The sequence below is a fragment of the Apis cerana genome, linkage group LG1, assembly GCF_029169275.1.
Source record: "Apis cerana isolate GH-2021 linkage group LG1, AcerK_1.0, whole genome shotgun sequence".
Lineage (NCBI taxonomy): Eukaryota > Metazoa > Arthropoda > Insecta > Hymenoptera > Apidae > Apis > Apis cerana.
Window position 1 is genome coordinate 13,848,476 of NC_083852.1, and position 14,511 is coordinate 13,862,986.

General features: G+C 19.4%; 1 protein-coding gene, 1 long non-coding RNA gene and 1 pseudogene across 2 annotated transcripts; all 3 read left to right on the plus strand.

Moving 5' to 3' along the window:
- The first annotated feature begins 343 nt into the window (after positions 1-343).
- On the plus strand, positions 344-7,442 carry LOC108003516 (Fanconi anemia group M protein). The gene is made up of 13 exons (XM_017065790.3): positions 344-784; positions 876-1,043; positions 1,131-1,303; positions 1,438-1,527; positions 1,625-1,849; positions 1,976-2,129; positions 2,210-2,331; positions 2,402-2,521; positions 2,600-2,765; positions 2,851-3,005; positions 3,116-3,353; positions 3,463-5,363; positions 5,435-7,442. Exons 1-13 carry the CDS (start codon positions 616-618, stop codon positions 5,684-5,686), a joined length of 3,933 nt encoding a protein of 1,310 aa, XP_016921279.3. The 5' UTR covers positions 344-615; the 3' UTR covers positions 5,687-7,442.
- Positions 7,443-7,590: 148 nt separating this feature from the next.
- Positions 7,591-12,029, plus strand: LOC108003485 (serine protease inhibitor 27A-like; annotated as a pseudogene).
- A 205-nt stretch (positions 12,030-12,234) lies between these two features.
- LOC133666111 (uncharacterized) lies at positions 12,235-14,228 on the plus strand. Its single transcript, XR_009829778.1, has 2 exons — positions 12,235-12,792; positions 12,879-14,228. It is a non-coding gene; the product is annotated as an uncharacterized LOC133666111 (long non-coding RNA).
- The last annotated feature ends 283 nt before the right edge of the window (positions 14,229-14,511 follow it).

Consider the following 14,511-nt stretch of genomic DNA (forward strand, 5'->3'; position numbering starts at 1 on the left):
TTATTTTTATTAGAAATATGTACCTATAATGTTTTGCTTATGTGTACAAATGAAAAATATTGAACCAAATGAAAAATATTGTACTATTAAATGGATGATAATTATTAATATGCATTTTGATTCAATATCGTTTATAATATTCAGAAAGATAATGTTTTTAATTTAAAGGATTTTAGATGCGTACATAAATCGAAAATTATTATTTTTAATGATAAAATGCTAGTTTATGTTTTATTAAACATGGTTCCATATTTTATTCATATTTAAAAAAAATTCCCTAGCATGATAATATAATTTTTTTTTATATAACTAAAATGTAGCTTTCATATTTTACTATAAGGAAGTCAATAACAATACAATTCCAAATATATACATATTTATACATTATATGCTTATAAATATTATATATTAATTATTATATATTAATTTTTCTTTTTATTACATGATTGTTCTTTGATTATAAACATATGATTGTTCTTTGATTATAAACAAAAATAATTATTTCATAAAAAAATTATTTTTAAATCTATTTAAGAAAATTGTTTTCTGCAAAATTATAAATGGTGAAATAAATGAAACTTTTATAACTTAAAATCAATTAAAAAAACTTTTCAAATGGAATTGTCTCAAAATCCTCAGATTTCTTTTGATGAAAAAACAAAAGGATTTGATTTATCAGCTGGCAAAACATGGATTTATCCAGAAAATTATCCTGTCAGAGATTATCAGTTCAATATTGTTCAAGCATGCTTATACAGAAACACATTAGTTTGTTTACCTACTGGTAAATGAAATTATATTTTTTAACATTATATTTAAACAAAACAAAAAATTACAAAAATTAGCAATAATATTTTATTTTTTATTCTTATTAGGATTAGGAAAAACATTTATTGCTGCAGTTGTAATGTATAATTTTTGGAGATGGTATCCATGGGGGAAAATTATATTTTTAGCACCTACCAAACCATTAGTTGCGCAACAAATTTTTGCATGTCACAATACTATGGGCATACCTAGTGCGGAAACTATTGAACTTACAGGTAAAAAAATAATTTATGAAGTTTAAAATATTATTATATTTAAGTATTTATATTTACTTTATTAAATATAAAATTACTACATTTTAGGAGCAATTAATCTCAAGAAACGAGAAATAGCTTGGTCAAAAAAAAGAATAATATTTGCTACTCCTCAAGTTTTTCACAATGATTTAAACAAAAATGTTGTACCTAGTGATTTAATAAAATGTATAGTTATAGATGAAGCTCATAAAGCTTTGGGTAAACACTCTTACTGTGAGGTAATTATTCCATATAAAAATTATTTATATGTAAAAATAATGAAATTATTCATGTAGAAATAAAAAAAAAATTTTAATATAATTTATATTGTTTATTATTGAATTGAATAATAATATATTTTGTTTATTGCTAGTGTATTCGCATATTAAGTGGAAAAAATCAAAATTTCAGAGTGTTAGCTCTTTCTGCTACACCAGGCAATAAAATTGATAATGTCCATGAGGTATATTTTGTTATCAAATACATCCAAAAATAATAAATGATTTTTTTAATTGTAATTATAATTTATTGAAATAATTCTATTTAAATATATTTTATAGGTATTACAAAATTTATTAATTGCTCATGTGGAATTAAGAGATGAAACTTCTTTAGATATTGTACCTTATATTAATAAAAAAAAAGTTGAAATAATTTTAGTACCACTTAATAATAAATTGACAGAATACAAAGAGAAGTATATTTTTATTATGGATCGTCATGTTAAAATTTTACTTCAATATAATATTCTTTGTGGACAAACTGCAAATATTTCAAAAGGAAGAGTAAGTTTTATTAAATATTTTAGTAAAATATTTAATACTTTAATAGATTTTAATATTAAGTTTAAATTTAATACTTTAGTTTTAAATTTTATTTATAATAAAAAAATGAAACAAAAAATAATTTAGGTTTTCCATTTATTGAAAGAATTCCAAAAGAAAACAAATAAAACAGGAAACTATGGACAAATTATAAAAACATTAAACATTTTAATGACAATGTATCATGCTTATGAACTTATGATTAGAGATGGACTTAGAGCATTTTATAAATTTTATCAAAGTATAATTGTTATTTCTTTTATTTTATAATTTTAATATTATTTATTAATTTATTAAATAATTTTTATATTATTTTAATAGATCATTCTGATAAATTTTGGATGAATGAGGAATCACAATTACAAATATTACTTGAAGATATTAAAACATATCTTGGTCCATTTCCTGATACAAAAGTTTTATGTGAAGAAACTATAATGGAAGTTTGTATTTCTATTATAAATTAGATAAAGTTTTTTATTGTTTCAATTCTAACATAAAATTTTATTTCAGATACCCCAAAATCTCATATTTGGACATACGAAATTCGATAAATTGAAAGAACTGCTTATATGTCATTTTAAAAATAATGAAAAAAAAGAAAATAATACAAGAGCTATAGTTTTTGTCGAGGTTTATAATTTTTAATCTTATTATAATATAACCAAATTTTAATTTTATACAATTTAATATAATTTTCTTTTTGTACAGTATCGAGATATTGTAAGTGAAATTTATATTCTATTATTACAATGCCAACCATTAATAAGACCCCAAATGTTCGTTGGTCAAGCTGGGCAAAAACAAAAGCAACAAATAAAAGCATTAGAGAATTTTAAAAATAATTATGTCAATGTTCTTATATCTACGAGTATAGGTATGTAGTATACAACATTAATAATAAAAAATAGTAACATACTTAATGAAAATACACATTTGCAAAATCTTTACATTTCTAATAGGAGAAGAAGGATTGGACGTTGGAGAAGTAGATTTAATAATATGTTTCGATGTATCTCAACATTCACCGACGCGGCTAGTACAAAGAATGGGAAGAACAGGACGAAAACGCGATGGACATATAATTATTCTTGTTACAGATGGAAAAGAACATGAAGTAATTTAAAATTTAATGTTCTATGATATTAAAATAATTTAAAGTAATTAAAAAAAAATGTTCTATATTATTTCTATTTATTTTATTTTATTTATATTTTAACATTACAGACGTTAAAATCTACAATAGCTAGAAGAGATTCTTTAAATTATAAAGTATTAAATACGAATAATATTTTCTCTTCGCTTTATCAAAACAACCCACGTATGATTCCCGATATCTTAATTCCAGAATGTTTAAAAATGCATATTAGTATACAACCAAAGACTCCTGTTATAAAATATAAAAACAGAAAAAGAGAGGCAAATAATAAAGAAAAGAAACATCAAACTATTATAAAAAAAAAAGGTAATATATGAATATATTATAATAAACATATTATAATTATATGAACATATAATTTTTTATATATTTTTTTTCTTTTTTTACAACGAAATAAATTGTATATATATTTTAGAATCTAATTTAGTATCGAAGAAAGAGGGAACTAAATTTTTAATGATGAAATATTTGAAAGTTGAAGAAAACAAAGAATCTTCTAAATATAATTGTGGAACTCTTAATTTCGAAGCAATTCAAAATATTAATAATCATAACACTACAAAATTATCAGATGTAAAAATTCTTTTTTGCGACAATCATGCAGTTGATTTCCTTACAATATGTGCTTTGAAGATTTCTGCAAGAGAAGAAAATATAAAAAACAAATGTAAAATTAATAAATCTTATATACCTAAATCTTCTTTTATTAAAAATTTTGTGGATTTTACAGTACCTGATATTAAAGTTCTTGATTGTTTAATTACACTGAACAATATTCCTTATAATTATGACAAAAATAAATCAAATAATGATAATGAAAATGACAATTGGAATAATTCACATAATAATGAATATGTAGTTAAAAATAAAATAACATTAACAGAGATCGTTGATAAATATGAACAAAAATCATTTTCCAAGTTTGAAGATTTACTTGATGATAGTAATAAATCAAATGAAACTGATTTATCGGATAATGAGGAAAAACAACTAGAGAATTCTACTTGTCCTTCTTCAAGTGTTTCCAAGCAATGTATAAAAAATAATCCGTTACAATCATTCAAAACAGGAAATACAAATAACATATTACAAAGATCAATATCTGATAAATTTGAAGATATATTGAATGAAATATCTGATGATTCTGAAACTAATCATATTGAAAATTTTGAACAAAGTTGGATAAAAAATATTAAAAATAATGAACAAATAAAAAAGTCTTCTAATATTACAGAATTAGATAATAATTTTAGATTAAAAAATAATTTGCAAAAAGAAATTAAAATAAATAATTTTTCTTCAATTCCAATGGATCAATATAAACATAATTTAACTGAAACTATTAATATGCCAAAATTTGTTGAATTTCAAGATGAATATACCTTGAATGAAAAACAAACAATTGATGAAATAGCTCGATTAAATTCAAATTCAATACTTTCAAAGATCAGTGAATCAGAAGATGATATATTTCAAGACAAAAGTTTTTTATTGCAAATCGATAATCAATCAAATATTGATGAAGAAATAAATAATTCGATTGATAAAGATGAAAAGAATTTTAATAACATAACAAATTTAAATAATCAAAAAAACATAATTAACACAGAATTAGAAATGGAAGGATATGATTGGGATGATGATTTTAAAGTTTCAATTGATACTGTACAAAATTATATAAAATTCGATACATTTGAAGAAAAGCAAAATAACGAGAAATTAAAAATTGAAAATAATATGGAAAAGTGTGATCTAAATAATAAAGAATGGATTTCAATCGAAAAGTCGAAAAATATTTCAAAACAAGACGCTTCTCGTATGACTATAGCAAATAAATTAGCGAATGTAAGAAAAAGGAATTCGAATTATAATTGCTTTAATAATGATTCTATGAATAAAGATAATTCCAAAAATGTTTATCTTTCAACTATAAAAGAAAAGAAATGTATTTCCTTCATTGATAAATCAAAAAATAAGAAAAAATATGTAAGTCAGAAAAAAGAAACAGAATATTCTCGAAAACATAATCGTAATCAAAAATTGAGAAAAACAAAAAATGAATTTATATTGGAGGAAGCAGAAGTTTCTTCGAATAGTGAGACAACAAATGAAAGTTCTGAAACTGATAATGATCTCGAAGATTTTGTCAGTTATACGCAAAATGTACAAGATACATCTGATATATATGTTCATTATTTACAGAGTACTAAAAGTCCAGTGAATAGACAAAATTTTCTTTTTAAACAACAATGCACATTTAATTCTAATATAGATATATATTCACAACCTATAACTCAAAACGAATCCTACATAAATGTAAGTGAAATGATTATATTAATGTCAAATGTTTAAATTTTAATATTTTTGTTTTTTATAATGAATTTCAGGATTCGTTTTGCGTAACGGGAGACGAAACTGATGATAAGGAAATTACTCGAGACAAAGAATTGTCCGAACTAGAAAAAGCGGAAAAAAAACTTAAAAGGCAAAAACGAAAACGCATAAGCGATAAAGAATTAAGTCGTTATAGAAGAATTAATAAGAGAAGAAATGTAATAAATTATTTTAGCAGTAGTGAAGATGAGACTGAAAATTTGCGCAAACAAATAAAGGACGAATCGTTGTTAAAACGATCATGAAAAAAATAGATTAAATCAATTTTAAAAATCTATCATTTATATAATTCATAATAATAATAAATTAAGCATTTTTTTTTTATTTTTCAATTCAATATAATATGTAAAATGTATTGAGTTATATATTTATATTTATATTTGGATTAAAAAGTGATTCGATTTTTTTTTGTTTTTTGTTTATAATTTTTCTAATCAAACAAATATTCTCATATATTATATTAATTATTATTGCAATTTCTTGCAGTAAAAGAAACAGTAAAGATAATAAAATGTGAATATTTTTATGACTATTTTTAAGAAAAAATTTTCATCTAGTGTTGATCAAGAATCTTGTTAATTAAAAATAGCGAAAAAAAATCTTTCTGATAAATAAAAATTTTTTTCTATGCAATTTGCTTTTGTTTCAGATTTCGTCAGATCTTTAAAATATATAAAACCAAGATTGCAAATATTTTGATCAATTATTTGAATTGAAATATTAAAAAAAAAAAAAAAATCATGTCTATTTTAAACGATATATTATTATAATTGAATTGTAACAGTTTGATATTTATAAGTAAAAGAGAAGGATTAAAAACTATATATTATATTTTAATCTATTTTTAGATCTATTTGATAATTTATTTTACAATTAATTAATTAATTCATTAATTATGAAATAAGTTATCAAAATTATTATACTTATATCAAAAATTGAAAAAATTATCAATGAATAGATCAGTGTAAAAAGTCAAATAATTCATGTTTATAATATCTTAAATTGATTAACAACAGTTTTTTATACACTGTTATTTCAAAAAATCAAATAATAACTAATAAGTATTTTTATTTAATTTATAATAATAAATTATAATAATAAAATTATAATAATTATTATTTAAATAGGATATGAAAGTTATCTTTATCATTATCGTGAAGCATAAATTCTTTTTTAATTACTAAGATTGCAACAAATTTGTTACTATTTTCTAATGAAATTTTAATATAATACACAGCTCAAATTAGAACTCATTTTATAATTTTTTTCTTTGTAATTCTCTTAAATAATATTTTTATAATGATAATTTATGTGTTTGTGTCAATTTATATAATTAATTTCGTTAATTTTGATCTTGTGACAGGTAAAAAGCTATTTTTGTGTTATTATTTTGATCGAAAAAAATTAATTTTTTATTTAAATCTTCTTTTAAAAAATAAATAGTAAAATTAATTCGAATTTATATAACTATGAACAGGATTATTTTTAATTTCGAAAGCTTTTGATAAATATACAGCAATACAGAAAAAAATACAAAAATAATATAGGAAAAAATCAAGAAACTAATTAGAAATTCAAACATATCAATAATCCATATCTTACAAGATCATAATCATCAATCTTAAAAATTTATTTCAAAAATTATTAATTAAAAAAAAATAAATAAATTATTTAAAAATTAAAATGAAATAAAAATAAATAAAATAATAAATAAATAAGTATTCTGTTTCAATTGATTTTTATTAAATTGATATAATAATAATATAAACATTGCTATAATTCATAATTCAATCTTATTATTCTCTAAATTTATTCAAAATTTACTCGCACTTTTTTTTCTGAATAATTCGAATTTTAATTAATAAGTGTTTTAATTATTAAAAAAAAAAGAAGAAAAATATATTATGATTTTATATAATTTTGTAAAACTTTTAATTAAATAGTAGAGTAAATATATATGTACAGATAAATAATTAAATATATTAATTATTTTTTACTAAATGAATTTATTTATCTATTGAATACTGGATCAATCAACATGTAATAGATCTCGTAGAGCTATTCATTCTATTTATCTTAATTCATTGTTTTTTTCTATATATCCATCTAAATTTTACACATACGTAACATACATTTATAAATTATAAAATACATCGTTGAAATATTAGGTAAGAAAAATTTATTTAATAATAAAAGTATTAATTGTGCAATTTAACAATTTTTTTCCAATTTTAACTTTATTTTGTTTTAATTTTTTTTTAAATGTTTATTTTATCATTAGATCAAAAAATCAAAGTGAAAAACATTTTTTGTCGTTTTTTTAAAAAAAATGCCAAAATGAACTTATCGAATTATTACTTTACGAATTTTTATGAATTTAATATGTTACAAAATATATGATAAAGGAAATATTTTGATCAATTTTTTTTCGTACATATAATAAGCAAATGATTTTAATTTTCAAAATATTTGTTAAAAACTTTTGATACTATTATGTTAAATTATACGTCTGAGATAACATGTGTCGGTATAACTATTATTATATCAACTGTTTAAACACATTAAAACAGTAACTAATCTGACTATAGCAGATAAATTACTTACATCATATTTAACAACTCTCCATGAATTTACAAAAATAAAATATAAAATAATCATTGAATAACTAAAAATATAATGATTGAAATTATATATTAATTTGATTAACATTTATCATATTTATAACTTTAGTTATTGTATTTTTGATTATTTAAGGATTATATATAAAATTGTATTTTATTCTTTATATTTTATTTTTATAAGATCACTATTTGAATAAATATATAATAGGATAATATTAATTTACGATATTGATTATTGTCACTTTGTGATATGTTTATATGAACTATTGATAAATAATGATCAATGTAATAATACCAACATTTTTTAAAAAAAATTAGTTTTTTGATTGATTTTTTATTTTAATGATAAAATAAAGCTTTAAAAAAATTTTAAATGAAATAACTAAAATTGAAAACCGCTAATTATTAAAAGCAATTTTGTAAGCATGTAAATTTTTCTGTATAAAAAATATAGAATAACAAGAAAATGCATTTTTCATTCTGATATTTTTTACGATTATTGGTTCAAGATAAAATTTTCTTTTTTTTTGATTCGATCATGAATAAATAATCATATTTTCGAGTCAGATTATTATTATTTATAATTATATTATTTAATTTCAGGTTATCTGATGGTTACATATATAACAATTCTCACATTAAAACAATGTAAATCGGAGATAATGAAATCGCAATCTATTTTCGATACAAATATGACTACAAATATTAATCGTGAAATTATTAATCATAATAAAAACAATAATGATTTTGTACCTTATCAAAGAAAACATTTCAATATTTTTGATTGGACATTTTTCAAAGTAATGTATATGAAGTTTTACCAAAATTATACCAATTTCATAATATAAATACTATATATATATTTTTATTCTGACATTCTATTTGCATTGGAGTATAAGCAAGAAATATTCTAAAAATGTTATTCTTTCGCCGATATCTTTAAAAATTGTATTAGTATTACTAGATGAAGGAGCTCAAACTGAAACTGCATATGAACTTACTAATATATTGCAATTATCCACTACCCGAAATGCTACACGAAAAAAGTTTTCTAATATTTTACAATCATCTCAGGTAAATTTCTGATTGTATATAATCACGATAAAAATCAAAGCTAAGAAATATGAAAAATAAAAAATAAATACAAAAATAAATGCTTTTTCTATCAAATCTGATATTCCTTATATTTTCTCAGACTAATTTTACAGCATATAATGATTTTGAATATTGATACGCGAATTTATATTGATTCGAATATTTCGGTTAGACAGCAATATGAAGCCAATGTAAAAATCTTTTATAATAGCGATATGATCATTGCGAATTTATCTAATGCACAACTATTAGTTAAGACGATTAATAATTGGGTCAATAATATTATTAATACTAATATTAATCAAATAATAGAAGATGGTAAGAATTAAACTATAATAATTATAATGACAAAAGTATTTATATATATAAAAGTATTTATACTTTTTAAAACGGAATTTTAAAAATTTTTCATGATTTTTGTATAATGTTTCTATAATATATACAATAATAAATATAATTCTGTAATATATTCAATATTTGTAATTCTTTTATATGTCAATGTTGATTTCCGTAAAAGTTTATGTATATATATATAAAGTCATAATTTTTAATTTTTTATCTAAGTCTACAATGAAATTTAAAACATATCTTTTATAAATTTAAATTACATATATATTTATTATATTAATATATTAATATATATTATATATATATTAATTATATATATATATTATATATATTATATAATATTATATAATATATTAATTAATATATATTATATATATAATATATATATATATAATTTAAATTTATAAAAGGTATGTTTTAAATTTCATTGTATACTTAGATAAAAAATTAAAAATTATGACTTTCATTTTTTTCTCACGATTCTAAGTAATAATTATTTTAAAAAATGTACATTATTTAGTATTATTTTATTTAGTTATATAACTAATTCTTCTAACATCTCAAAAAAATACAAATCATTTGATCCAATTTTAAGAAAGTTAAGTAATTATTTTAAAAAGCAGCTTTTTTATCGATTTTTATGATTTTTAAATATGTTATAAAAATATTAATATTTTGAACTTTCTATTATGAATTTTCTATGAATCTTTTTTCTACATATATAACTATCATTCAATCTTAATTTCCAAGATATTTACAAAAAAATATTAATAATTAATTAAATATAAACTATTCGCTATCATTACATAAAATTTTTTTGTACATATATGTATACATAACTCCATAAATCTACGACTATCTATTGTTTATCTATTTTTCTTACAAATACATTAACATTAAAAATATATAATGAGTATCAGTATATCAGTCAAAAAATAATGTCAAAATAATAAGTTTAAAATGTTTAAATCCAAATTTGGACATTCTTTCAAATTCGCGGAATACTTAAATTCAGTATTGGATTTAAGATATTTTTAATTTATTTTACTATAATCTATGAAAAAATATTTTTAAATTTTTAACTTTTCATTTGTTATAGATCTTATTTGCTATCATCATGTAATTATATTAACATAAATCGCATGCAGCTATGAATATAATTATTATCAATATAGAAATTCTATGTAACAATCTTTTTTCATATATTTCGAAAAGTGAAACCAATGACAGTTATATGCATAAAAAAAATTGTTCAAAATCTTGTTTTTTATAACATTTCCAAAAATCATTGAAATTTGACGAAGAAATTTTTTCTAGATAATTATTCAAATCTTATTCCGTTTTAAAAAATGAATATTGCATTTTATATAAACTGTATATAATCAAATAAATTTCTTCTTTTTTTTAGATAATAGTATAAAAAATTCTTTGATGTTGATTATAAATACTCTTTTCTTCAAAGGATTGTAGCATGGTAAATATTTTTCTCCAGAAAATACAAGAAATGGCAAATTTCATTTAATTGATAATCGAACTATAAATACATATATTATGCATGCTTACGGACGCTTTTACTACATCGAATCTTCTGACTTGGACGCCAAAATTTTAAGAATTCCATATGATGTATATAATCTATTATCCTCTTTTTTCTTTTTTTTATTTTATTTTATTTTAAGGATAGTTCGCTATATATTTGTTATTATCACGCATATTAAACGGAATTGATCAATTCACCAATAAAATTAATCCCTTTGTATTAACACGATACATATAGTTGATGCAAGATTTACATGTGGACGTCTTAATTCCTAAATTCAAGTTTGACTTTTCTAGCCACTTAGAATCCATTCTACGTGAAGTACTTATCGTTCATTTTCTTATTACTTTATTTTTATTAATTTGCGTTTAGTTTCTTATTTTTTATATTTTATTTTTTATTAGCTTAGTATTCGCGATATTTTTGATGATACTGCAATGTTAACTGCTTATAGTTATGCTGCTTATTGCTTGAGTTATAGCTCAAACCAAACGAATTTCAAAACGTCTTAAGGTTTCGAATATTTTAAAGCTGGAATCGAAATAAATGAAAATGGAATTACAGTTTATGTGGTTACCGGTAAATTTTTTCTTTTTATTAACTTATCTATATTTAGAATTATTTTTCAGGATTATATAAAAAGAGATATACCTTACTGATTTCGATGATTTTTAAATATGTGAAGTCGAAATTTTAAACAATATTTATCTTACATATAACTATTTCTCAGTTTTCGAGATATTTTGAAAAAAATATTATTAATTTTATTTTATTTCATAAAATTTCATTTATATATATGTGTCCATGACAGTATATGCGAAATATGCGATTGCTTCTTTTCTGCTATTAATATAAACAATAATTTTTTTGACAAATATTAAAATTATAATGATTATATATATAAGAAAAAATTGTTTTAACATATTAAAATATCATAGTAATCATCGATATTTAATTATAGATATTATCGCTGTTCAATCTTAGTTTTCGAGTTTCTTTTTTTTTTTTTTGCAAAAAAAGATTCCTATTATATAGAATTCCTCTTATATTAATATATCTACTGTTGCATAAATATGTGATCGTTATTTATTCTCTATATATAAATCTTTATATAAAATAAATACATAATGACAATTAAGATGTATAATGAATGAATTAAAAATCTAATTTCTCATGGATTACAGTGAAATTAAAAATATCTCAAATTCAATGTCGAACTGAATGTTAGATTCCTTTGGATTCACGAAACATAAAAATAAAATATAAAATAATCCTTAGGTAATGGAAATTATAATGTATCTCAATATCATTTTAATTTTAGTTGTCCAAAGGAGTTATTTTATATTTTATTTTTACATTTCGTGGATTCAAAAGAATGTCCAAGCTCGGCATTAGATTTAAGACATTAGATTTTAAATACATCATAAAGAAGAAACTTTTTTATCAGTCTCTAGTTATTATACATTTTGAATTGTTGCTATGATGTTATAAAAATAATATATAAAATAATATTATTTAAAGAAATAATAAATAATGACAGATTTACACATATATAGATATATATAAAAAAAATTCTATATAATAGTATTTTTTTTTTGCAAATATTTTAAAAACTAAGTCCGAGCGATGGTGAAATGCGAAGAAAAAAATTATTTAAAATTTGATGATGTTGATTTGTACAATATATCATTGAACAATAATGTACAATATATCAGAGAAGTAGCAGATATAATCAAATCATCAAGAAGTATATATCTTTCTATATAAATACTTTTTTTTATTTATTTATAAATGTACGGAACATATATAATCTATTTTTTCATTTATTTTTAGAAATTGAAATTGGAAATAAAAACGAGGACAAAACATTTTATGCTAATCATTCATTTATTATATTGAATATATATATATATATATATATTATATATATATATATATATATTATATTGAAGATGAATTCATTGGAACAATTATTTATATCGGCAAATCTATGAACTTTCTGGACACAATGTAAAAATAAAATAAAAATAAATTATTAACAAAAATCAACATTTACTATCTAAATTTAGAATTAAGAATATCAAAAACAAGTTAATCTCTTTTATTTGTAAATAATGAGATATTAAAAATAATTTTCAACTAAAATGTTAACTTAATATAATATAAGTATCAGGTATCGTGATTTAATTATTATTATTATTATATGCAATAATTTCTTTCCATATTTTTACGTATTATTACGTAAGATTTTAAGTATTATTATTTAAAGTATATTTTTAAAATATTGCATAAATAATCTTGTACTAAAAGTACTTAATAAAATATAATATTTTTCTTTTTTTTTACATTTAACGCATTGTTATTATGTATTTAATTGGTATTTAATTGCTGTATTGAAATTTCTTTTCTTAAATATACTTAATAAAAATTATATCTAACTTTTTTTATATTATTATATTTTAAATTTCATAATATTATTATATTTTTTTTTATAATTTATGCCAATGATAATGATCTTTTATCTTTCTATTTTCATAATAAAATAAAAGTTATAATAGTATTAATATAAAATATTAATATTAATATAATTAATATAATTAATATTAATATTTTTAGATTTGATCTTTCAAACAAATTTCAAACTTCAAATTTCAAATACCAAAAATTAAAATATTTTCAATATATATTTTTCATAGATAAGGTAAAAATGCAAATTAATATTGATAAACTAAAACATAAATTATTGATAATGTGTATTTTTTATAATGTATATCTTTAATATCATATTTTTAGAGATGTAACAATTATTATATTATTATGTTAATACATAAATTATATAATATATTATTATACATGATTCTTTTTTCTATAATATAATATAAAATATAAAAACAATTTTCGATTTTGTATATCATTTGCATTTTTCATTATTATCATTGTCAAAATTGTTTTAATGTTCATATGTGATTTAAATTTAGATAAGTTAGATTTTTATTTTATATTTTTGGCCCAAAATTGTAAGCTAGAAAGAATTGCTTACAGCAATTTTATGATATTATAAAGAATAAATTATAAAAAAACATGCATAGCATAATAAATAATAGCTTTGATTATACAAGATTTTTAATCAAAATAATGTAAAAATTGATTCATAATTAAAGATAATGAAAATTAAATAATAAATCAAGAAGAACACATATATATATAGAATCTCAAAATTGCAAAATATCACTCATTAAATCAATAAATTAATTTAATAGATAATATGTAATATAATCTCTTTTGATATGTTGTTAAATACATAATCTTACATTTAATATACATCTATTTTTTAATTTTAGTCATTTATTTCAAAGAACTTTAATTAAAATTATTAAAATAAATTGATAAAACATTGATAAAATGATTCAATAAAATAAATATGAAATGACAATTTTTATATCCTAATATTAAAATATATATTTTA

Coding starts and splice junctions, on each gene's coding strand:
- LOC108003516 (XM_017065790.3), top strand. CDS start 616: ATGGAATTGTCTCAAAATCCTCAGATTTCTTTTGATGAAAAAACAAAA. Junction 1,304..1,437: donor GTAAACACTCTTACTGTGAG/GTAATTATTCCA, acceptor GTTTATTGCTAG/TGTATTCGCATATTAAGTGG. Junction 3,006..3,115: donor CAGATGGAAAAGAACATGAA/GTAATTTAAAAT, acceptor TTAACATTACAG/ACGTTAAAATCTACAATAGC.